Source organism: Poromitra crassiceps (genome assembly GCF_964638095.1).
Source record: "Poromitra crassiceps genome assembly, chromosome: 2".
NCBI classification, from domain to species: domain Eukaryota; kingdom Metazoa; phylum Chordata; class Actinopteri; order Beryciformes; family Melamphaidae; genus Poromitra; species Poromitra crassiceps.
The window spans coordinates 101,095,684-101,120,337 of NC_139624.1; the positions used below are offsets into that span (position 1 = coordinate 101,095,684).

Genomic DNA, 24,654 nt, shown 5'->3' on the forward strand with positions numbered 1-24,654 from the left:
CACTGGTTTTAGGTTAAGCACTATGTAATCCTGCTATGTCATGTGTGCCCTGTAGTTCTGAGGAGAGATGGCCACTGGTTTTAGGTTAAGCACTGTGTAATCCTATATTCTATGTCATGTGTGCCCTGTAGTTCTGAGGAGAGATGGCCACTGGTTTTAGGTTAAGCACTGTGTAATCCTATATATGCTATGGCATGTGTGCCCTGTAGTTCTGAGGAGAGATGGCCACTGGTTTTAGGTTAAGCACTGTGTAATCCTATATATGCTATGTCATGTGTGCCCTGTAGGTCTGAGGAGAGATGGCCACTGGTTTTAGGTTAAGCACTGTGTAATCCTATATATGCTATGTCATGTGTGCCCTGTAGGTCTGAGGAGAGATGGCCACTGGTTTTAGGTTAAGCACTGTGTAATCCTATATATGCTATGTCATGTGTGCCCTGTAGGTCTGAGGAGAGATGGCCACTGGTTTTAGGTTAAGCACTATGTAATCCTGCTATGTCATGTGTGCCCTGTAGGTCTGAGGAGAGATGGCCACTGGTTTTAGGTTAAGCACTATGTAATCCTGCTATGTCATGTGTGCCCTGTAGGTCTGAGGAGAGATGGCCACTGGTTTTAGGTTAAGCACTATGTAATCCTGCTATGTCATGTGTGCCCTGTAGGTCTGAGGAGAGATGGCCACTGGTTTTAGGTTAAGCACTATGTAATCCTGCTATGTCATGTGTGCCCTGTAGGTCTGAGGAGAGATGGCCACTGGTTTTAGGTTAAGCACTATGTAATCCTGCTATGTCATGTGTGCCCTGTAGGTCTGAGGAGAGATGGCCACTGGTTTTAGGTTAAGCACTATGTAATCCTGCTATGTCATGTGTGCCCTGTAGGTCTGAGGAGAGATGGCCACTGGTTTTAGGTTAAGCACTATGTAATCCTGCTATGTCATGTGTGCCCTGTAGGTCTGAGGAGAGATGGCCAATGGTTTTAGGTTAACTCATTCACTGCCAATATCTGACTGGCATTTTTGGCACAGGCCAAGTATTTCCATAATGTTTGGTCATCTTTCAAGACCCACAGTAAATTCTGTACTAGGACTACAGTGATGTCCAATACCTCGAAATGAAGATCTAAGTCTCTACTTTCACCCCCAAAAAGAAAGTTAGCTTTTAGCATGTTCTGTACTCTACTTATAACCCTTTTTATACACCCCATGTTCATCAAAAAAGCCTGTCTGGGAAGAGAAAAGGGAGAAAAAAGCATTTTTGTAAAAGGGCACAATCTCAGGCATAACTCACTCTCAATTCTTTTATTTTGAACTGTATTGACATCAGACATGTAAATATTATTCGTTAGGACACAAATGACAAAAAAAAATATATATATATATATATATATATATATATATACACACATGAAGTGCTTTTTTTTTTACATTCAACAATACAGTTTACTCGGTGTGAGTGTACAGACAGACAGACAGACAGACACACCGACAGACAGACAGACAGACAGACAGACAGACAGACAGACACACACACACACACACACACACACACACACACACACACACACACACACACACACACACACACACACACACACACACACACACACACACACACACACACACACACGATCCCCCTTTTAGATTTCTAACCCAACATAGGATAAGCAATAACCACGCCCTGTGGCGCTGGGATTGGCCAGGAGCAACACTGGATGGCACGCAGCCCAGCGATTTCATAACTGAAGAGCTCTTGAGAAGGACAGCGGGCTGCTGTGAGTGCCTTCTGCCCGCTGCTGCCTAGCTGTTCCTGTGTTTATTTTTGATTTGTTCTGGTACACCCGTCTCCCTATCAACTCTGCTATTTGATCGTTCCCGTTTTCCCCTCGGCTATTCAACACGTCCTCACCGCCCTCGCAAACTGATCGATCATTTCCTCATTCCTCCGATGATCAAACACATCTCTTGATTACTTTCTCCCGTTTTCTCCTGGCTGGCACAGAGGAAGGCGACTCCAGCTCGTGCCGAGGGCGTTTCAATTGCGTTTCTCCTGTCTGCACAAGGAAGCGTTACCCGTTCTCTGCTTTTCCTCTTGCTAGATTTCAAAACAACAGCTGCGGTATGTGTTTGATCGCGTGCTGTCGGCTACCCTTTGAAGGCAGGGACCTGTGTCTGTGTGACAGGCTGGGCAAGTGTTTGCTGCAGGCGCTGCACCAATAAAAACAAAAACACGTCAAACACGTCCTTGGCGGGGAAGGCCATTGCTGATAACACGTCAAAGACGTCATTGGCGGTGAATGAGTTAAGCACTATGTAATCCTGCTATGTCATGTGTGCCCTGTAGGTCTGAGGAGAGATGGCCACTGGTTTTAGGTTAAGCACTATGTAATCCTGCTATGTCATGTGTGCCCTGTAGGTCTGAGGAGAGATGGCCACTGGTTTTAGGTTAAGCACTATGTAATCCTGCTATGTCATGTGTGCCCTGTAGGTCTGAGGAGAGATGGCCAATGGTTTTAGGTTAAGCACTATGTAATCCTGCTATGTCATGTGTGCCCTGTAGGTCTGAGGAGAGATGGCCACTGGTTTTAGGTTAAGCACATTAACAGATTTATTCCTCAGCTCATGCTGCCATGAAGCGCTCCATCACAGACGCTGAGGGGAAAATCTCTCCACTTACACTGTAGCGCAATGCAGTCCACTCAAACTGAAGTGGAGAGAGAGACTGTGAGCACAGGAGAAATTATTGTCCAATGAGAAATCTGAATTCAGGGTCCACTGAGAACGGGGAATTTAGGTTCTAATAACACACTGTGTGTGTGTGTGTGTGTGTGTGTGTGTGTGTGTGTGTGCAGGCCAGTCGTATGGGTGTGGAGGCCGTACTCGCCCTTCTGGAAACCACAGCAAACACGCCCGCCTGCGTGGTCTCTCTGAGCGGTAACCAATCGGTGCGTCTGCCTCTGATGGAGTGTGTACAGATGGTAGGTACTGGACCTGGCTAGAAACAGGCCAAGACATCCACACACGCACACACACACACACACACGCACGCACGCACGCACACACACACACACACACACACACACACACACACACACACACACACACACACACACACACACACATCAAAGGAGGAAAGCTGAAGAGAAGGGAAACTGCAAACACAAACACTCGGAAATGACTCTGCAAGAATCCAAGGGGCATAATCAGAGGAAATGGGGAGGAAGAGCTTAAGTAACGATGACAGCACAGGTCATTGGGCCTGGAGTGCCCCTTGTGTCCACAAGAGAGAGCTGCACTGTTGCGTGCGTCAGTTGTTTCTGGTTAATGATTATCTAAAGCATTTGGCAGGGTCCCGTCTGCAGGATAGTGATGTACTGTAACAAAGAATATTTTTCATATGGCGTTCTTCACTGATTGAATTTGGACTTGGGGGGGGGGGGTCACTGTGTTGTGGTATTTTTTAATTGACACCGATTGGCCCAAAGGGAAACCTATTGTTTGTTTGTCTATGTGTCATGCGCAATATCTCAGACAACTTGGGGAAATTCCACACTCACCACTGTATTCTGATGTTTGCAAAATTATATTGATTGACTCCAGGGAGGGCGCTTCAATTACATGTCAAAACAAGGATTTACATACATATTTGATACTGACTGGCCCAGAGCGGGACTGAATTATTCATAGGGGATGACATGTTTTCTGTTGTTTATTGTTTATTAAAAAAGGATCCCCATTAGCTGATGTCTAGGCGTCAGCTCGTCTTCCTGGGGTCCAAGACAACAAATACATTACATGTCAGACAAACAATAAAATAGAATGGAAACATGTCACGTAAAAGTAAGAGAAGAGAAAAGATAAGACAAATTTAAGAAAATATTAAAAGTATATCTAGAATCAGATAGAACAAAGTAGCAAGGTCCAGAATATCACCTACAATCAGAAGATATCTCTAAAACAGACATCACAAAATACGACGTTGTGTTCCCTTTTGTACTTTCTACTTGTTATTTCTAGAGACACTTTAAAGATCACCAGACGAACTTGGCCCTGTTTGTGTACATACAGTATGCAGTGTATGAAACAGTGTTGCCATTCAAACAGCCAAGTTCTCCCTCTCCTTCATAGACTCAAGAGGTCCAAAAGGCCATGGACGAGAAGAAGTTTGAGGACGCGGTGAAGCTTCGAGGCAGGTATGATTGACAGCTTGCTGTGACCAATCCCATACACCAGAGCCATCAGTTCCGTGGAGATGAAGACATAGCAAATTGGTTTGACGTTGCTTACTGTGGACGGGGGTAGTAAGAAATGCAAAGAGGATCAGAGCAAAAAAATAGCAAATTAGAGACGAATCACCATCATGTAAACAATACTTACTTGCTGTGGTGCCCTGAATTTTGAACTTTGTATATTGTACAATTTCAGGAGTTTTGAAAACAACCTGAGGACATACAAACTGCTGGCTCATCGTAAACCGGAATCTGATTTGCCAATCGTAAGTCACCTAAGGACATGCTGACACTCCTCTGGGACTTGTGAAACTGACGGTGACAGTGTGTTGCTAACTGGTTTCTTGCTCAACGCACATGCACACACACAGACGCACAAGCGCGCACGCACACACACACACACAGACGCGCACGCACGCACGCACACACACACACACACACACACACACACGCACACCAAGCGGGAGCTGTTTATTTCACACATAGCTATTCACCACCATATCTGGAGTGCAGTGCGTCTTTAGCAACAAGTCGCATTAGCCTCTCCAGATTGCTCCCAAAATAGGAAAGCCAGTGGGATGTTAAATGTTTAATTCCACTCTTCTTGGCCCCAGTGTCTGTCTACTAATAATGGCTTGTCTGGCTCAGCTGCTGCAGGCAGTAGTAGACAGTGATGATAACGCACTGTGCAGGCAGTACTGTAGACAGTGATGATAACGCACTGTGCCGCTGCTATTTTCAAAGCTGTCCTAGAAAAGACGAGACTCAATTATTGAGTAAATTATCCCTGTAAATGAGCGTTTTGGCCCATGAGGTAAATTGAGGCATGTTACTACTCTGGTCATACTGCGACCCACCAGAGACTGAATGATGACTAGACAATAATAAACGGTTTCTGTCTGCCTGCTGTGTAACCACCAGCCGATACCAAGATGATTGCCGATATATCGTGCATCCCTATGTTTGGCTCGGGTAGCCTAGAGGTGGTCTATCCCACTGTGACATCGGCTAACACCTGGATCCCCACTGAGGGGTGACCGTTCAACCCTGTCAGGAGCTCTTTTCGGCCTGCTTGCCCGTCTCCAGAGGAGGTAGCACTGACTGAAGAGCGATGAAGTGTAGAGACAGCATGGTGGCCTCCATGCCGTGGTGGAGCTAGTCTTAGGGCCTGGCTCTCACTGCACCTGAGATAATAACCACTGCAGGCCCAGCAGGGGTCCGTGAGCAGACCAGACACCAACTATTGATCTTCTCTCTGCGGGTGAACCTGCTTCTCACAGCCACAGCTTGATCTGCTGTCCCCCAAAACATCTACAACATATCCCTGTTTTATTTGGTGTCATTAATACTTATACTGTAGGGGGCGACGGTAATCACTCTGGGACTGGGTGGAGCAAGGTTTGCTTGTGTAGCATGTTTGTTGAACCTGTTGCTGTGTGTTTTGATGCCCTCAGAGCAACTTCAACGTGGCAGTGCTCAATGTGGGCGCCCCCGCCGCAGGTATGAATGCTGCCGTCCGCTCAGCCATCAGGGTGGGCATCTCCGAGGGACACAAGATGTTTGCCGTCAATGACGGCTTTGAGGGCTTCTACAAAGGACAGGTGGGTACTACAGAGCCGTTACAGTGTAGTAACTGATGTATGCAATACACACCTTCCATCCTCATTCCAGGGACATTCCCCTCTGATCAAATCAAATATCTTTATGACCTTTAAGATACAATTATTCAAGGCAGTTCAAGCAGGCATATAAAAAAATATACATGAAGGAATTTACCAGTACCCAAACAACTTAAAGCAATGTTTGCAATGTTTTGTGTGCCAACTGTCAACAGGAATTGTCTTACACCGATGAGAATACAACATTAGACAATCACCTAGACTGAAGAAGACCAAGGAGATAATCATGCACAGATTACTGTGAACCAATTAACCTCACTGATGCTCCCTCCCTTGTCCAAAGTTGGTGCAATACCACAATGAACCAATAGAGGGCAGCAGCAAATGCTCACAACCTGGCCCACAGGGAAAATGCAGCTTTGGAAGAGGATTATTATTGATAAATCAGCACTGTTGGGGCTAACTCATTACAAAAGTAACATGTTACATGTAATATATTACCTTTAGCACTAACTCAGTAATATAACTTATTACCAATAGGATTTAAGTAATATTATACCAGTTACTTTATCAAGTAACACAAGTTACAAATTGAGTTACCTTTTTTAATCAAAGCACATATAAAGATACAATCATTTCCTAATTAAATTGTGTGTTTTTATGCAACCACTATAGATGACAATAAGAAAGGAAAAGGATAACATTTAGAATGTTGGACAGTTTACACTGACTTCAAAATGGTTGAAATTATTTTTCTGGATGGTTCGGGGCCGGCGATGTCATTCTGCTACTGCTGTTATCTCGGTGAAAGTAATGCAAAAGTTGTGTAATAAGTAACGAGTTACTCTACACAGACAGTAATATTGTACTGTAAGTGTAAAGTAACTCATTACTTTCAAATGAAAGTAACTAGTAATATGTAGTATATTACATTTTGAAAGTAACTTGCCCAACACAGTAAATCAGTCAGTAGGACGATTCTCACCTGATATAACTATGGGAAGGGTCTGAGTTTAGGGAAAAGGAGAAACTGTGTAAATCTAAGGTGTTAACCTGTATTGTGTTTGGACTGTAATCTGACACATTCCCAACTTTCTTTTCAATGAGGGTTAAAACTGGTTTGACAGGCCTCTCCCATTTCCTCTGCTGCCCTTTTCCCAGTGAATATCTTGAAAACCTCTTAGTCCTGCATTGGCCCAAGTAAACAATGAAATGTAATAATGAAATAATATAATCATGCAACCGCCCGACCATTTTGCTCTATACACCTAATGAAATATTTCAGCATTCATCTTTATCAAGTGCGCTGCAGTATTACTGGTTAGCTGAGCATCCTCTGCATGCCAGCAGCCCACTGGGCAGCTGAAATCAGGCTGTGCCAACTGACCTCAAGAAGATTAGAACAGCGGGTGGAATGGATTTTTTATACTTCAGTGCCCTTGGACTTTCACGGTACATCTCTCTCTCTCTCGCTCTCTCTCTCTCTATCTCTCTCGCTCTCGCTCTCTCTCTCTCTCTATCTCTCTCTCTCTCTCTCTCTCTCTCTCTCTCTCTCTCTCTCTCTCTATCTCTCTCTCTCTCTCTCTATCTCTCTCTCCTCTGATTCCAGGAGGACGTGACAGATAATACAGAGCTGTGTAGATAACACAGACGATGCGATATTGGTTCCTATATGAAGTATAGGCACCTATTAACACCTCATTCATTTGTATGCAAGTAGAACATTGTTTATTTTCAGACTTCTGAACTGAACCGACCCAACAGGCATAAATGAATAGAGAACTTCCTAATATATGTGTGCACATCTTTTTATATTGTGAACACGCTTTACTTTGCAATTTAGATCTTTCTCACTCACTCAAGTACTCTCTGTTCCCAAAGGCTTTAGCGGAACAAGATCTTCCTGTATTCATTTTGTTGTAAATGTGTTGATGTAAAAAGGAACTATTCAATATGTACTGCGGATGTAAAGGAACTATTCAATAGGTACTGCGGATGTAAAGGAACTATTCAATAGGTACTGCGGATGTAAAGGAACTATTCAATAGGTACTGCGGATGTAAAGGAACTATTCAATAGGTACTGTGGATGTAAAGGAACTATTCAATAGGTACTGCGGACGTAAAGGAACTTCAATAGGTACTGTGGATGTAAAGGAACTATTCAATATGTACTGCGGATGTAAAGGAACTTCAATAGGTACTGCGGATGTAAAGGAACTATTCAATATGTACTGCCGATGTAAAGGAACTATTCAATATGTACTGCGGATGTAAAGGAACTATTCAATATGTACTGCGGATGTAAAGGAACTATTCAATATGTACTGCGGATGTAAAGGAACTATTCAATATGTACTGCCGATGTAAAGGAACTATTCAATATGTACTGTGGATGTAAAGGAACTATTCAATAGGTACTGCGGATGTAAAGGAACTATTCAATAGGTACTGCGGATGTAAAGGAACTATTCAATAGGTACTGCGGACGTAAAGGAACTTCAATAGGTACTGTGGATGTAAAGGAACTATTCAATATGTACTGCGGATGTAAAGGAACTTCAATAGGTACTGCGGATGTAAAGGAACTATTCAATATGTACTGCGGATGTAAAGGAACTATTCAATATGTACTGCGGATGTAAAGGAACTATTCAATATGTACTGCGGATGTAAAGGAACTATTCAATATGTACTGCGGATGTAAAGGAACTATTCAATATGTACTGCCGATGTAAAGGAACTATTCAATATGTACTGCCGATGTAAAGGAACTATTCAATATGTACTGTGGATGTAAAGGAACTATTCTATAGGTACTGTGGATGTAAAGGAACTATTCAATAGGTACTGCAGATGTAAAGGAACTATTCAATATGTACTGCAGATGCTGGAGTAAGATAAGGCTGATAAAAAGTGCAGCTCTTCTTACATGTGCTGCTGTTGCCACAGATCAAGGAGATTAAATGGGCTGATGTGGGAGGATGGACAGGCCAGGGTGGATCTCTGCTGGGAACCAAACGGTAAAGGCCTCACATGTTTTCTCCAATAGGGACTGTTAAATCAGACTAGAATTAATATTGTTAATATAACCATTACATTCATATCATTAAAGGAACACTCTGCCCATTTTCAACCAGCTTTGTATCATTAGAACATCAGTAGTATATCAGAAAACTGTAAACGGTTTTGAAGTCTGTCATTTAATTTGACAGTTATTGAGTGTTAAAGTGTGGACCAGTGACATCACTGGTCCACACTAACTCAAATTAATAACTCATTAACTCAAATCAACTCTCAATAACTGTCAAACTAGATGAATGATGAATAGTTTGACAGTTATTGAGAGTTGATTTGAGTTAATGAGTTATTAATTTGAGTTAGTGTGGTCCACACTTTAACACTCAATAACTGTCAAATTAAATGACAGACTTCAAAACCGTTTACAGTTTTCTGATATACTACTGATGTTCTAATGATACAAAGCTGGTTGAAAATGGGCGGAGTGTTCCTTTAAGTGAGTATTTATTCACAAATAACACCTGTTTTTCTTTCTGTTTTCCTTCTGCAGAACACTTCCCGCAAAGCATGTGGACAAAATTGCTGAGAAGATGCGAGAGCACAACATAAATGCATTGTTAGTTATTGGGGGATTTGAGGTATGTTAAAACTTTTTTGTCCTTATTAGTCAGGCTAATTTTGCTAATGATGCTACATTCTCATCTATGATTTTGTCCATTAGCTTGTCAGCTCTTGAGCGTTGAACATTCATGGCAGTCACTCTAATGCTACACTTCTTATCTGCCAATGTTATGAATGTGTTATGTTAGCGCTTAGAATTACAACATCGGATTTGTTGAAGCATTGCTAATTATAATGTCAGATAGTAAACACTGTTATGCTGATTATGCTGATTATGCTGATGTTGCCCGTCTTTTCCTATCCCATTTGATGTTACCTCCACATGCTTCCATGCATAACCATGCTTTAGAGTCATTTCTCTGCAAGAGAAAAAAAGACAATTTGGTTCACTGTTGATTTTCCGTGCTTTGAATGCCTTGTTAGACTGAGGCATTCAAATGACTGAAATGATAAGTGAATCAACATGGAAGTTAAATATAGAGACTGCTGTCATTCGGTCTTAGTTAGAAAAAAGAAAACCTGCTTTTCTCCAGCTTAATTTTCCTACGATGTATGCAAGTAAATGGGTTTCATGTTATGTGTATGGATGTGTGCGTGTATGTGTATGTGTGTGTGTGCGTGGGCGTTTGTGAGAGCGTGTGTTTAGTGTACTGTACATGTACTGTATGTGGAGTGGTACCTGTCTGTTTCACGCTGCTGTCCGATGTGATAGAGCTGGCTCTCCCCTTGGCACCCTGTCTCTCCTTCTCCCTTTGGCAAGTAACCCCACTCAGGCCAACCCAACCCACCTGCCAACCTACCTTCCACTAAAGCCCTTGGCTCTGCCCTGCAGGCCTACCTGTCACTGCTGGAATTGTTCACGGCGCGCGGGACACATGACGAGTTGTGTGTGCCCATGGTCATGGTGCCAGCCACCGTCTCCAACAATGTGCCCGGCTCAGACCTCAGCATTGGCGCTGACACGGCTCTGAACGCCATCACTACTGTAAGTGATGGGGGCTGGAACATCACACAGACAGACATATATAAAGCACACAAATGCAAAACACCTCATACAACGCTCTTGCCAACGTGGTCAGCCAGCCAATCACGTTGCAAGAAGGGAGAAATCGCTCATTCACTTGACCAATCACTCGGTCTGAAATGTACCAGCATCAGCCATTGAAACATTGAAATACAATTAGGGCTGCAACTAACGATTATTTTCAGAATCGATTAATCTGTCGATTATTTTCTCGATTAATCGATTAGTTGTTTGATCTATAACATGTCAGAAAATGGTAGCAAATGGCGATTAGTGTTTCCCAAAGCCCAAGATGATGCCCTCAAATGTCTTGTTTTGTCCACAACTCAAAGATAATATCAGTTTACTGTCATACAGGAGTAAAGAAACCAGAAAATATTCACATTTAAGAAGCTGGAATCAGAGAATTTTGACCTTTTCTCTTAAAATTGTACTCGTAACGATTAATCGATTATCAAAATAGTTGTCGATTAATTTTCTGTCGATGACTAATCGATTAATCATTGCAGCTCTAAATACAATTAACAATGGTTTCAGGCCAGGGTCAAGATAACGCTTTTTGCAAATAATGATCCTACAGTAGAATACTAGATCACACATGGCTCCTATTCGCCACATCCTGAAAATACCCTCATTGAAAACGTAGGCAGACAGACACGCAGAGTCACAAGTGTCTGGACTGCCAGGCGTGGCTGGTAAAGGTAAAGCCGAGCGTGCACAGTAGCGTGCTAGCCTTCCCCGACAGGTGAGTGACAACATGTAGGCATGCTGTGACGTACTGTACCGTAAATGTCATGATGGTCACCATGTTTGCTCCGCCTGCCCTTCTCCCTGACTGTGTTTGTGTCTGTGTGTCCACCCACCTCATTATTAACATCAAGATGAGTGGTCAAGAGCGAGCAGCTTTAACAGCACAGACTAATAGCCTATAGTGTAAGACTAGATCCTGTATAGTGTAGTTCTTATGGTATCTCCTCTACAAAAAGTAGATAGTTAAAAAATAAAGTTCATGCACTAACTTCACTCCATATCACACAAATGTGGTACTGTCAAATTCTATGTTATTTATGCCAGTCAAGAATATATTTTAGTATCTTATTTTGTCGTAAGCTTTAAGATACCTCAAAATGAACACAGACAGTTTCTTGGTGTTTATACTTTTAGACCGCACAACTGCAGCCTCTGTTTCAGAGAGCATAAACATGTACTGAGATTTTAAATAAGTAAATATGTAAACAAAATGACAAGCCTGAGTCTTGGCTTGGCCACCGTCTTCATCTCAGTTCTCCCATCATCGTCCTGTGTGTGCAGACTTGACCAGTGCTTGTCCTGCCTGTGTATGATCTTCAGCAAACATGGCTGTTGCACGGTTTCTGATTGCTCCTCACTGTTTACCCTGGTGCAGTGTCACTGCATAGAGCTGCTGATACACACACACACACACACACACACACACAGAAAGCCCTGTGCCTGCCCAGCTTTTTTCTGTCTCTCTTCCTTCTTTCATTCCTTCCTTAGCCTCTGCTTCGCTGGCTGGATTCTAATAGTCAAAAAAATACTGTACATCCTACCTCCTTTTCCTAACCACTTTTCCTTGACCTGGATGGAAATTGTCACGGGGTCAAGGAAACATGTGAAGGAGAATTCATACGGGCTTAGGAAAAGACAACTGCAGTGTTAAGAGACTCCTCCACTTACACTAGGCTACGTACATACTGTGTAGGCTACTAGGGTACTGTGCTCAAAACAGCACTGAGTGACTGAAACAATAACTGACTCTTAACATGTCCAAGTCACACTGATTTCAATGGTGAAATCGTTTCCTGCTCAGTTGCTGAGAAAATGATCGTAGCATAAATGATGCAAGCTAATTGGCTGAATCATGCTGAATGGTACTTCGCTTTGCTGCCGCAAGCAATTGTGCATGATCAGCTTTCCTTTCGTAAAGGATTGAAGTACCTTCCCTTAACATGGAATGGATTTGAAATAGCTCGTATCATGGCCACTGATGTACTTCCAGCTCATTTCATCAGTTACAGTAGGAACCTTCCTAACCAAAAAGCAGAATTTGGAAGCAGCTATCCTTTTCCTACCTGTCTTTCTTCCCTTGATTGTTCCTTGTTCTTTCGGTTTCCTCTTTCCTCCCACAGTACCTTCTCTGGCTCTTCTCTGCCCACCCTTCCTTCTTCCAGTCTGCCTCCACACACTCTTCTTCACTCTCTTCTCCATTCCTCCAGTCCTCTCCCTCCCCTCCTCCACTTTGCCAAAGGGAAGCCATAGCCGCTATCACACGGAAAGAGGCAGAATGGCAGGTCACGCTCTAGCATCCCGCGAGAGACTCGCGTCTCTCTCGGGCGGCTGACTTCCAAGCAGCTCTAATGCGTTGTGTGTGTGTGTATACTGCCCACCTGCTTCAGGCGCTTGAGTGTCTGCTGCAGCTGTATGATGCTCGGACCACCTATGAGGAGTTTTGCATCCCCATGTGTATGCTGCCTGCCACCATAAGTAACAATGTGCCGGGCACTGATCTTAGTATCGGGGCAGACACGGCCCTCAATGCCATCGTGGAGGTAAGGCAGTCAACCACCCACTGATTTCTGCCTCACTCGTATATCTTCAATTATATGTGTATGTTAGTTTTGTCCAGTAAACCCTGTTTGATCTGTGAACCATGTAACCATGTCTGAACCTGTTTACCAGTCCATGTGCTCTCTCGTCCTTATGCAGGACTCCAGTCTTATCTGTTGAAAGTAACATTTTAGCCTGAATCTGCCTGAGCTGTTTTAAATGTAGCAAGCTGACTCTTTTGTGCAGTTTTGGGAATGAGCATGCCGGCTTTGTTACTCGATGCACTGTCATTCTTCCGTGTTGGAATGTGTTACTCAGTTTGTGACTTATAAGAACTCGTCACACATCTAACACAAAAATGGCTTGAGTTCTCTACACACTGATATACATGAGATGTAGACGGAGCTTTGTAATGCTGTAGCGTGTAGTAATCAATGAAGGTGTACTATTGACAGCATGTGTGCATGTATGTGTCAGACTTGTGACCGCATCAAGCAGTCGGCCAGTGGGACCAAGAGGCGTGTGTTCATCATTGAGACCATGGGGGGCTACTGTGGCTACCTGGCCAGTGTCGGAGGCCTGGCTGCCGGAGCCGACGCTGCTTACATCTATGAAGAGCCATTTGACATCAGAGACCTGCAGGTGACTTTCTTTCTTTCTCTCTCTCTGTCTCACACACACACATACACACACACTCTCACAATGTGAACTCTCACATTAAAGGAACACTCCGCCCATTTTCAACCAGCTTTGTATCATTACAACATCAGTAGTATATCAGAAAACTGTAAACGGTTTTGAAGTCTGTCATTTAATTTGACAGTTATTGAGTGTTAAAGTGTGGACCAGTGACATCACTGGTCCACACTAACTCAAATTAATAACTCATTAACTCAAATCAACTCTCAATAACTGTCAAACTATTCATCATGCATCTAGTTTGACAGTTATTGAGAGTTGATTTGAGTTAATGAGTTATTAATTTGAGTTAGTGTGGACCAGCACTGGTCCACACTTTAACACTCAATAACTGTCAAATTAAATGACAGACTTCAAAACAGTTTACAGTTTTCTGATATACTACTGATGTTCTAATGATACAAAGCTGGTTGAAAATGGGCAGAGTGTTCCTTTAAGGGAATATACTACACATGATTGCCTCTAGCTCTGTTGTCTTTATGTCTATTCTTGGTTTATACATTATTCCTTCTTTAATTAATCAAGAATTATATCATCTTTCACTTTGTCCACTAGAGGGCATTTGGACTTGATTCTGAGACCATGCTACAGAAATGCTTCCATGATGCCATCTGCTGGTCAGCATTATTCATTTTTACTATTGATTCCCACAGGCCAATGTTGAGCACTTGACAGAGAAGATGAAGACCAGCATACAAAGAGGACTTGTCCTCAGGTAATCCAACTATGTCATTATAGATCAGATGCCCAACTGATGATGTTCTCTAGAGAGATGGTGACTTGGACTTGAGTCGCACTTAAGTCGCACACACAGTGAGTTGAGACTCGTCTTTAAAGACTTGACACTTGACTTGGACTTTGAGGTTTGGGACTTGTGAACAATCTTTATTTTTTATATACCAGTGTATATATATTTTTTTGGTGCATTAACATTAAGGAAATGTCTACTAATGTCAACTAATCACTGCTGATATACGGTATGCTTAGAGATAAAGGATTGAGGATGATACAGTACATGCTTTGAATTATTTAGTTTTAGCTATGCAGTGTTCTAAACAGACCGGATGCCATGCAGCAGATGATAGATCGCTCATCCATAAGAGGCTTGAGACTTGACTTGGACTTGTGACCAAATAAAGACTTGAGACTTGACTTGGACTTGTCCCTGAAAGACTTGAGACTTGACTTGGACTTGAGCTGAAATACTTGAGACTTGACTTGGACTTGTCCTTGTCCCTGAAAGACTTGAGACTTGACTTGGACTTGAGCTGAAAGACTTGAGACTTGACTTGGACTTGCAAAAAAAAAAAAAAAACTTCTCTACTGCAAATAGTGAAGGTGTGCTAGTGATAGGTCGGTAGTCCACAGTTGAAGTCTTTGTACAGTAAATAGATTTTACCCAGTTTGTACAGTAAACACATCCACTGCTGATGCCATGAGTTTAAAACCTGAACCTTTGCAGTCCTGCTGTCATGTTGGTGTCTATATAACAAGACAATGTGGGGCTAAGCTGACAAAACAGCAACAGCAGCACGGAATAGGTCATTCTACACTCCAAAATCTGACTGTTCTGTTTTACTGTGTGTGTGTGTGTGTGTGTGTGTGTGTGTGTGTGTGTGTGTGCGTGTGTGTGTGTGTGTGTGTGTGTGTGTGTGTGTGTGTGTGTGTGTGTTGTGCATGTAGGAATGAGAACAGTAATGAGAACTACACAACAGACTTCATCTACCAGCTGTACACTGAAGAAGGGAAGGGAGTGTTTGACTGCAGGAAGAACGTACTGGGACACATGCAACAGGTAGGCATGGCTACACTGCTTCCCATTCCCACTACAGACTAAGATGGGAACGCTGCTGCTGGAAATCATACTGTAGCAATGTCAGTGCTACTGCTTCCTGAAAAGATGTACACAATTTATATTTGTGTCGTGGAATTAATGGCATTTTTATCAAATATACATAGATGGACGGGCTGTGTTGTGCTTTGGCCTAGTGTGTTTTGAGATTAGATCAGATTATAGAGATGAAAGAAATTGAAGATTCAATTACATTCTATTAGATTAGATTCAACTTTAATGATCCCCATAGTAGAAGGGGAGTAGATTATGTAAAGAACATAATGGATATGGATCGAATAAATACTTTTTTTAACGTAACACAATCAGCATTTCAAGAAAGAAATTCTATACAAAAGTATGTACCGGTATATGTGTGTGTAACATATCAGCAGTAGAACATACTGCGAAAGCCAAATGAATGAAAAATATGTACGTATGAATGAAAACAAATTCAAATGGAACAAATGAGGAAAAAATGAGAAAAGGAAAGTGCTGGAAATAGTTCATTTACAGCATCTGCAGGATGTGCAAAACAAGCACTGCATTACGTGGGATTGCGTTGGAAAAAAGCGACAGAGTGATACCTCTCGGTTCTTTCTGAAAGGGAGGAGCTCCGTCTCCGTTTGACCGTAACTTTGGGACCAAGATCTCAGCCAAGGCGATGCAGTGGATCTCCAAGAAGCTGGTGGAGACGTTCAGGCAAGGTACGGTGACAGTACGACAGCACTGGTTGAAATGACCCGTGGTGGTAGATCATCCCGCTGCCCTCAGAGGTGTGTTGGTTGTGACACAATAGAGAGCCGCAGTAACGAGTCCGGAAATCATCGATGCTAACAGTCCTGGTTCTTCACAGTTTTCGCCTATGGGAGTTTTGAATGGGTTTTTGGCGCGATGCTTCTAATAAGGTCTCTGGGCAACGCTGGCTTAATCAAACGCGAACCAGTGTTTAGTAACATCATCTTCACACATGAAGACTACTTTTATGAGTTTTGAAGCTTTTATGTGCCGTTAAAAGGGCGGCTAGCTAGCAAACGACTAAATGAGACTACACTTTTGAGTCGATGGGGATACAGTATATACGTCAATAACGTCACCACTTCAAAGGGCGAACACGGAAATTCTCTTTCCCTCACCTGGTTCAGCCCCGTTCAGCCCGGGGTAATCAGTGCACACATCAACAACAGTCCAGGTTGAGTGCTGACGTGACGTGGAAGCCTATGCGACAGTGTGTAGTTCTGGATTAGCTTAGCTCGAGCATTTTACTTCTAGGGCTCGCATTTACGCTACAAAACTCATGAAAGTGGTCCTCATGTGTGAAGATTATCCGACGGAACTCTGGTTCGCGTTTGATTAATCTTGCGTTGCCCAGAGACCGTATTTGAAGCATCGCGGCAAAAACCCATTCAAAAATCCCATAGACAGAAACAGTGTAGAACCAGGAAGTTCGGGACTTCCGCATTCTGCCTACAAAAATACGTCATCCCTGCGGCTCTCTATTGCAAGCAATGTTGGATCACAGTTGTAGTCGTATATCCTGAAGCCACACTACACTCAGTCTGCCTAAAGGCTAAGGTCAAAGTTGAAATTGCTCTTTGTTTTTTGTATGTCTATTTGCTGTACATGGATGACATAAGATGAAGGTAAATCCTTTATGGTTTGGTGTTTTTCATACTGGCTCCATGACCATCTACATCTTTATATTCGGCTCCATCTCCCTCTTTGCTGTTTCCATTCTCCTGCCAAAATCCTATAGAGGCACACAGCCTGTCTAGGTACTTATGTGGTACTTAGTCAAAGTTTTAAAAGATTCCTACCATGTTACACTATTTAGTTCAGCAATTATCTAAAATGATGCGGTTTGCATTGGAATGAACGAGCATGAGCTGACAACCCTGTTGTGTTTTCCCTGCTTTGCCCCACATTTCCTTGTCAGGGTTCCTATGCAGGTCTGGAAAATCTGGAAAAGTGTTAACAATTAATTTGATTATTCCCAGGTCTTGAATAGTTTGGGAATTTGAAATCTGGGGAAAAAATGAAGGAAAACTGCGGAAAATGTTCTCGTTCAGGCCCGATACACACATAAGTACAGTCGCTTTGATGTTGTTGTAGAGCCACTTTGAGTCCACAGTTTCTGTTGTGAAGAATAATGTTCAGATAGAGGAATGCTCTCATTACCCAGCTGCTTATGTCAAATACCTTGCACCAAAATCACATCCAGTCAAGAACATAGATGGAATAAAGATACATGGAAAAACATTGAATTTTAAAATGGAACCCGTCTAGGAACCCTGCCATCATCTGATATTTGTCACTGTGAAGAACAATCTTCATCTATACATTGATATGAGCTAGTTAGCAGGGGCAAAATGTCTATCTCCGTCAATAAATCATTGAACACGACAAAATCTTCAAGACAAATCAAGGTCTGGAAAATGTGTAGGAACCCTGCCTTGTGTATCTATAGTGCTTCATGTTGCTTCAATGACTAAGGTTTAGTATAGATTTGTATCCATAACAGCTAACAGGTGCACAACCCCATTCTAGTGCTGCCTTAGATCTATACAGACCATGACATCACCCCACCACTAGTACATGTCTAGGAAAAGTGACTGCATGCTTGTCAGCAGAGAGAGAGAGTGTCCACTGTGTCCCCCCCCCCCTGACTGCTGCTCTGTCTCCCCTCTGCAGGCCGAGTGTTTGCTAACAGCGAGGACTCCTGCTGTCTGCTGGGGATGCGCCGCAGGGCTCTGGTCTTCCAGCCCGTGGTACAGCTCAAGGATGAGACTGACTTTGTGTGCGTATCATTTAACCAAACAAACTTTGTATTGTTTGTACCTAAATGTTGTATGCTGTCTGAGTAGATGGAGCTTTAATGATATCCATAGGGCAGTGTTTCTCAAACTTGTTTTGCTTCAGTACCCCTTTCCCTTATTTCTGAATCCAAATAACCCCCTTTACCCGACAACAACATTTTGCTTAGAAAACTGCAAAACCAATAGCATATGATGCAATGAATTAATTATAACCCACCTTTTGAAGAATATAAGATTACAGAATAAGAAATGGAGTGAAATAGTTGTAATTACGTAGTGCATCCTGAGCAGATTTATTTTAATTTATTCTTACATTTTTCCATTTCCCCCTTTCTCTCAAGTACTCCCTGTAGTACCTCCACGTACTCCTAGGGGTATCGTACCCCACTTTGGGACCCACTTTCCCATAGGGAAATACGGCCATTGCAGCAGCAGAGAATAAGCCAAATAGCGAGTACTCAAAATGCTAAAATTGATCATTTCAACGAAAAATTAAGACAGCCAAACATATAAGATAATACAGCAAATAAATAAATAAGATAAATGAGAGGTAATGATACACCTTATAGCTTCTACATCCTCAGACATATTCATTCATAGGTTGAAATGGATGTATACATGTGCATCACAAACACAAATCTATATCAATTATCCGCACTACCACAACCTGATTTCCATAGTCCTGCATCATTTTAACATTTCAATACTCTCTGAAGCTACATTCACACTGCAGGCCTTCATGGTCACTTCCAAATTGCTGTTAATATTGTTTTTCATATCTATTCTTGGATGTAACCCTCATCCAATATCAATATGAACTGGCAATGATATCCAAAAGATATGTGTGGGCAGCGAGTGATATTATCAAAAGATGCCAGATCGTTATTGTTCCAAACACATTTTCTGCTTACAGTATGTCTTTGAGTTTTGATGGAGTTGAATCTGCATCTCCTCAAACATCAATTTCCTATTTCACTTTCCTTTTTTCTGTCCCAGGCGAATGACAAAAGATGTACTTATTGTCACGGCAATGCTGACAAATTCTGATTGGTATGTTCAAATACAAGTGCCATAGGGGGACGCATTCCTCAATCCAATTCTCTACCACATATCCATGCAGTACTTTTATATAACATGCTCTCCTTTATTACTGTCATTTGTACTTGTATGTACAGTATATAACCTTGTTTTTATTTCAGCCTCCCACCCCCTTCCCTCAAAAGGCCTTGTGCTTTTTGACAGGCTGCTCTTGTATAGAATCTGTTCTTAATTGCTTGCCTGGGTAAATAAAGGTTAAAAAAAGAAGAAGTCCAGATTAGAATTGAAAAAATAGAAACCCATGCACATGCTTTGCCATCCTGCTGAAATCTCCCTGTGTGTCCGCAGCCACAGGATCCCCAAGGAGCAGTGGTGGCTGAAGCTGCGCCCTCTGATGAAGATCCTGGCCAAGTACAAGACCAGCTACGACGTCTCCGACTCCGGGCAGCTGGAGCACGTCGTCCGCAACCGGCCCAAAGAGTCAGACGCCTCCGCGGCCATGTGAAACGCAGACGTCCAAGGCAACTACGGTGGCCCGCGTAGCCCAGTCCGTGTGTGCGAGTGCCGGTCCCCGAGGCATCAGTCCGCATTGTAAGAGAGCACCAATAGCCGCTTGAAAAGACCTCTCTGTTTGGCCATGTACTGTGTTCATTCTGTCTCCTTCAGCACCTTGTATGATGCAGTAAACGTCACCCTTCCTTTACACGTACTACCTAGCCTCTGCAGAGCTCCTGATGTCAGGTACACACATAGCGCTAATGACAACCTCTCATCTGTGTGTCTTAGTCGGATTCGTTGTCACTGTTGTTTAAATTTGCACTTTCTCCGATCCCCGAAGCACAGACCACACATCGTTATCTGCTGTAGAGCCGGTGTGTGTGTCTGCCCGGAACCAGTGAGGTTCAGCATATTTATGTGAGACTGACGTAAGAGAGCTCTACTACTGTCAAGTCGTGAGCACTCCTTGCTGTGCTTCACATCGAACGAAAATCGGATTTTATTTTTTAACATTTTCATTGTTTTTGCTTGAAAACATGGTTATATTATAAACTGTAGGCACTGCTGTACTAAGTAGGAGTCTATTGTATTGCACCATTAATTTAAATGTATAAGACTAATGTTTCCCATAAAATAAAAATCAGACATGAGAAATATACCCGACTGATAATGTGTGGATTTGTTTTTGTTGGATAATCTAAGAAAAGATGCAGCTTGATGATGGTTTACTACGAATACACATTCTAAAAAATAATGTGCTGAATAATTTTGAGACACAAATTGAGATAATCTCAACTATGGTCTCATTTGTTTTAATATACCAAATTAATTTTTCAATGATATATTGATAAGCTATTTAGAAAATGATACACCTATGAGTACTACATACATTTTATAGATTGTAGGCAAAACTATGTTCTGGTGTCTTTGGGACTAACTTCACCCAAGAGCCAGCAGATGGCGCCAACGCACTGTCATTTACTGATGGTCCGGGTTCATCAAGTCCACGATGACACAAATTCCCTCCATCACTTGCAGTCCAGCTCTGCTCTTGACAATTTCGGTGAATGGCGGCTTATTACCAAAGTAGATTAACTGTGCACGCGTGTTTGTGTGCATGTGTTGCCATAATTAGGAATTCATCTTATCATTTGAAAGGAAATTTCAATTTCCCACGGATGTATTAAATGTGTATACATGTAATTGGGCCACTATTTCCCATCTAAATGGACCTTTTTTCCCCCCACCCACAAGCAATTACATGCATACTGTATATGGCGAGGCTGCGGCGGCGGCCATTGCTTGGTGACAGCGTAGTGACATGAAATGTAATGTGAAGAAAAGCCACCTAGATTCCCCACAGACCCTCCTACTGTAATTAACATCCTTTAACTCAAACTGGTACGGTTAATTTCACTTCACACCCACGCCTCCGCACCAAAAGATCCCTTTTCTCCCATCACTATCATTTCCTCGGACCCCGGTGGGCACGTGGTTCGCGGCGGTGGCATTTTCACTCATTTCAGCATTTGCTCCTTCTCTCTGAGCACGAAATTAGCAAAGCCAATAATTTGGGCTGATTTAAGAATGCAAGGGGAGCCCATGGGGTCATATGCACATAGGTAATCAATACTAATTACCATTTCATTTCTTCCCCCCTCCTTTGCTTTTAGAAATCGCACACACATCTGATCTCATTGGACTGATTAAAGGTTGCAAATGAAGGGCCCTCACTCCCCGGTTCCCCATCAAAGGCCAAACACATACTCAGTAACTTTGTCTTCATTTAATTCTACATTCTCTTCAGACAAGGCCCCAATTATAAGCTTGCAGTGAATCTCCCCAAATAGCTCCTGCAAATTGACCTTTTTAGATTAAATGCACATTCTCTAGTGTCTCCTAGAGTCCCATGCACTCCACTTTCAGCGACGACGAACAACAGGATTTCTTGTGGGGTAATAAATGGCGAATAGCAGCGACGCTAAAATAGATTACTATAAAGGTATTGTGATAACAATAGTAACGAGAGACAATAAATCCTAGCTTTGCCGTTATTGAAAAAGCAATATTTTTTCTCTCAAATTAATCATGTATATGTGACACACGGAATGAATATTTATGAATGAATAAATCCGTGCAAAAATAAACAAGCATATAATACATTTCAGGGGAGGCTGCACAATGAAAATGCACAGACGTAGCAGGAGTTATGGATTTGAGCTATGGATCCGTTTTGCTGCTCCATTCCCCATTGGCAGCATTGAAAACGTATACTTTGCAGGCGCTGGTTGCCAAAGGAACAAGAGTGAATCACAGGAGCCGTTTCCCGACATTGGGCGGCGAGGGGATTTGATCCACCTCGCACACACGAGAGACGCTGTGGCTCAAAACAAGCCCGGGCGAGCTGCACTCCAATTTAGGCTTCCCACAATCCATCTGTGAATCTCCTTTTGACAATTAACACGACCATAGAGGCATGGAAAGCTGTCTATGTCTCTCTCTTCCATTAGACTCTATCTGTCCACTCAGCCTTAACTTACTTATTACCACCACTCTGCCGTATTCTGTTCGGGAAGCGATTAGTGAAATCTACATGAAAAGGCAATTTGCCCTCATCTTTTCTTTGCCTTGGCTCTCTCTCTCTCTCTCACTTCACTGGGATCAGACGGATCTAAAGAATGGCGTTTGAGCGCTAATGAAATTCTCTCTGCATCATTTCGATTGGCTCGTCTTTGGAGGGAAGTGACTTGTGTCTTTATTTACTCGTTTCCACATGACGAATGGGCAAGAGATGAGCAAAATGACACGGGGCGCTGGTGCGCTCCCTTATTTAACCAAAGGCTAGGAGCACGGGCTGCCTGCTAGTGGGCGGGGCTTAGAGACTGCAGCTCCACTTTGATGTATTGGAGTTAATATCTTCCTGACATTTCTCAGGACACATTTTCATCACTGGGTTCATCTGTACTTTTGGGGCTGCGTGATAAACGACTCGGGACATTCATTTTCGTCCAATCGCCTCGCTCCTCCGTGAAGAATCTAAGCCGCATGTGTGTGCAGGTGTGCAGGTGTAAATATGTGTGTCAGTGTATTGGATGTCTGATATGTGGGGGTGTGAGTCATTGCATATGTAACTCGTGTGTGTGTGTGTGTGTGTGTGTGTGTGTGTTACAGTATGTTTAGTGCATACACACATCCGACACAAGCTTCTTTGCGTGTGTGTTTGAGTTGTGAGTCCCGCCGAGCCCGTCCTTCGTGACAAGAAATAGGCGGCGGCGGCATTAATGGAAGTGACGACGTTAATTTGACAAAGCGCCTGCTAACATGTGAAGTCACTCGCGGTTCATAAGAATAATATTAACTCTGCATTAACATGCCAGGCGGTCTGTCGCACCAGATGCCCGAGTGTTTCTTTTCAGTGAGCGGGCTGCTGCATGTGGCCCGGCGCGCTCTTGGGCACCGTTACCTCCGGCCTGCCTGGCCAGAAAATGCCTCATTCTTACTCGCCTGATAGGCCATACAGACAGTACACACTGCGCTCTGCGGACACTGTCGGAGCTCCTACTGTCTGCGGGCGGCCAGAGCTGTTTTGCAACACTGTCCGGCAGCATTCTCTAAATAGCTCAAAGGGAGAGACGGCGTTGAGCTAATGGTTTAGAAGCGGGTTTAAGGCTAAAGCTAGTACCTATCCATCACCGCAAAGAGGATACAGGCCGCCCTTTTCAACTTGATGCATTGCTAGCATGCCCTTGAGCAGGGCAGCACACACACACACACACACACACACACACACACACACACACACACACACACACACACACACACACACACACACTCAGGTATAGGTGGTGTAACAGCTGAAGGCTATTAAGTCCCTGCCATTAACTAATCAAAAACCACTTCACCTGATAAGAAGCGCGGGGGTCGTCTACCAACTAGCGGCGACACATCCCTCTTGGGCTGATATTGAGCAGGCTTAAACAAGGTGCCAGCCGGAGGAGCCATCCCTCTTGGGCTGATATTGAGCAGGCTTAAACAAGGTGCCAGCCGGAGGAGCCATGAAGGTGATGAAGGGGCGGTTGAGGCTGGTCATTCTGGTTAAAGTGGAAGAGGGACTTCTCCGTCACTGCAGAGGCCAGAGCACGACCATTTGTCCATGACGCACATTTGGTTAGGTTCAGAAACATGCAAGCAAGTGACACACAAGGAGAGACACAATGCAGTATGTCGACACTCCATACGTGATGTGCACCTCCTGATTCAATACAACCACGTCACGACACAATGCAATATCTCTCTAACCATGTCATTGTAAACAATTTAAAAATATCTTTACAAACAGAAAATAATGTAATTTGGATAGGTAGCTTGTGAAATAGTGATGGTCAAGTGGCTTGTGATTACTACAGCAGATTGTGGTGACACATTTTTCTACGATACGTATTGTTACATTTTTGTATTGCGATACACTGAATTTTCGCTATATCGTCCCAGCCCAACACATCTACACACATAGAGTATTTGCCCTCATATGCACACACACACACATTGAGAATCCTTTATTTATGCCCACATCAATACAAGTCACACCGGGACAAAAAAACAGGTGCTTCATTTTGCCGGACTCGCCGGGTTCAACTCCTGGAACGCAGAAAATAAAATGCAGGGTTGCACTCTCACCTTCACACACACACACACACAC

General features: G+C 43.1%; 1 protein-coding gene across 3 annotated transcripts in view; it reads left to right on the plus strand.

The window, feature by feature from the left end:
* Window positions 1–20,596, plus strand: part of pfkpa (phosphofructokinase, platelet a) — a 56,287-nt gene extending 35,691 nt beyond the window's left edge. Inside the window, exons 10-23 of one of the 3 annotated variants that reach the window (XM_083631987.1) lie at window positions 2,845–2,970; window positions 4,121–4,185; window positions 4,418–4,487; window positions 5,676–5,822; window positions 8,792–8,862; window positions 9,411–9,498; window positions 10,314–10,466; window positions 12,923–13,075; window positions 13,551–13,715; window positions 14,426–14,487; window positions 15,456–15,567; window positions 16,211–16,310; window positions 18,295–18,400; window positions 19,806–20,596. In XM_083631987.1, coding sequence (XP_083488113.1) covers window positions 2,845–2,970; window positions 4,121–4,185; window positions 4,418–4,487; window positions 5,676–5,822; window positions 8,792–8,862; window positions 9,411–9,498; window positions 10,314–10,466; window positions 12,923–13,075; window positions 13,551–13,715; window positions 14,426–14,487; window positions 15,456–15,567; window positions 16,211–16,310; window positions 18,295–18,400; window positions 19,806–19,962 — 1,575 coding nt within the window. In that variant the 3' untranslated portion in view covers window positions 19,963–20,596. The remainder of the gene's footprint in view (window positions 1–2,844; window positions 2,971–4,120; window positions 4,186–4,417; window positions 4,488–5,675; window positions 5,823–8,791; window positions 8,863–9,410; window positions 9,499–10,313; window positions 10,467–12,922; window positions 13,076–13,550; window positions 13,716–14,425; window positions 14,488–15,455; window positions 15,568–16,210; window positions 16,311–18,294; window positions 18,401–19,805) is intronic. The other 2 variants (XM_083631985.1, XM_083631986.1) reach the window with 2 other exon arrangements.
* The last annotated feature ends 4,058 nt before the right edge of the window (window positions 20,597–24,654 follow it).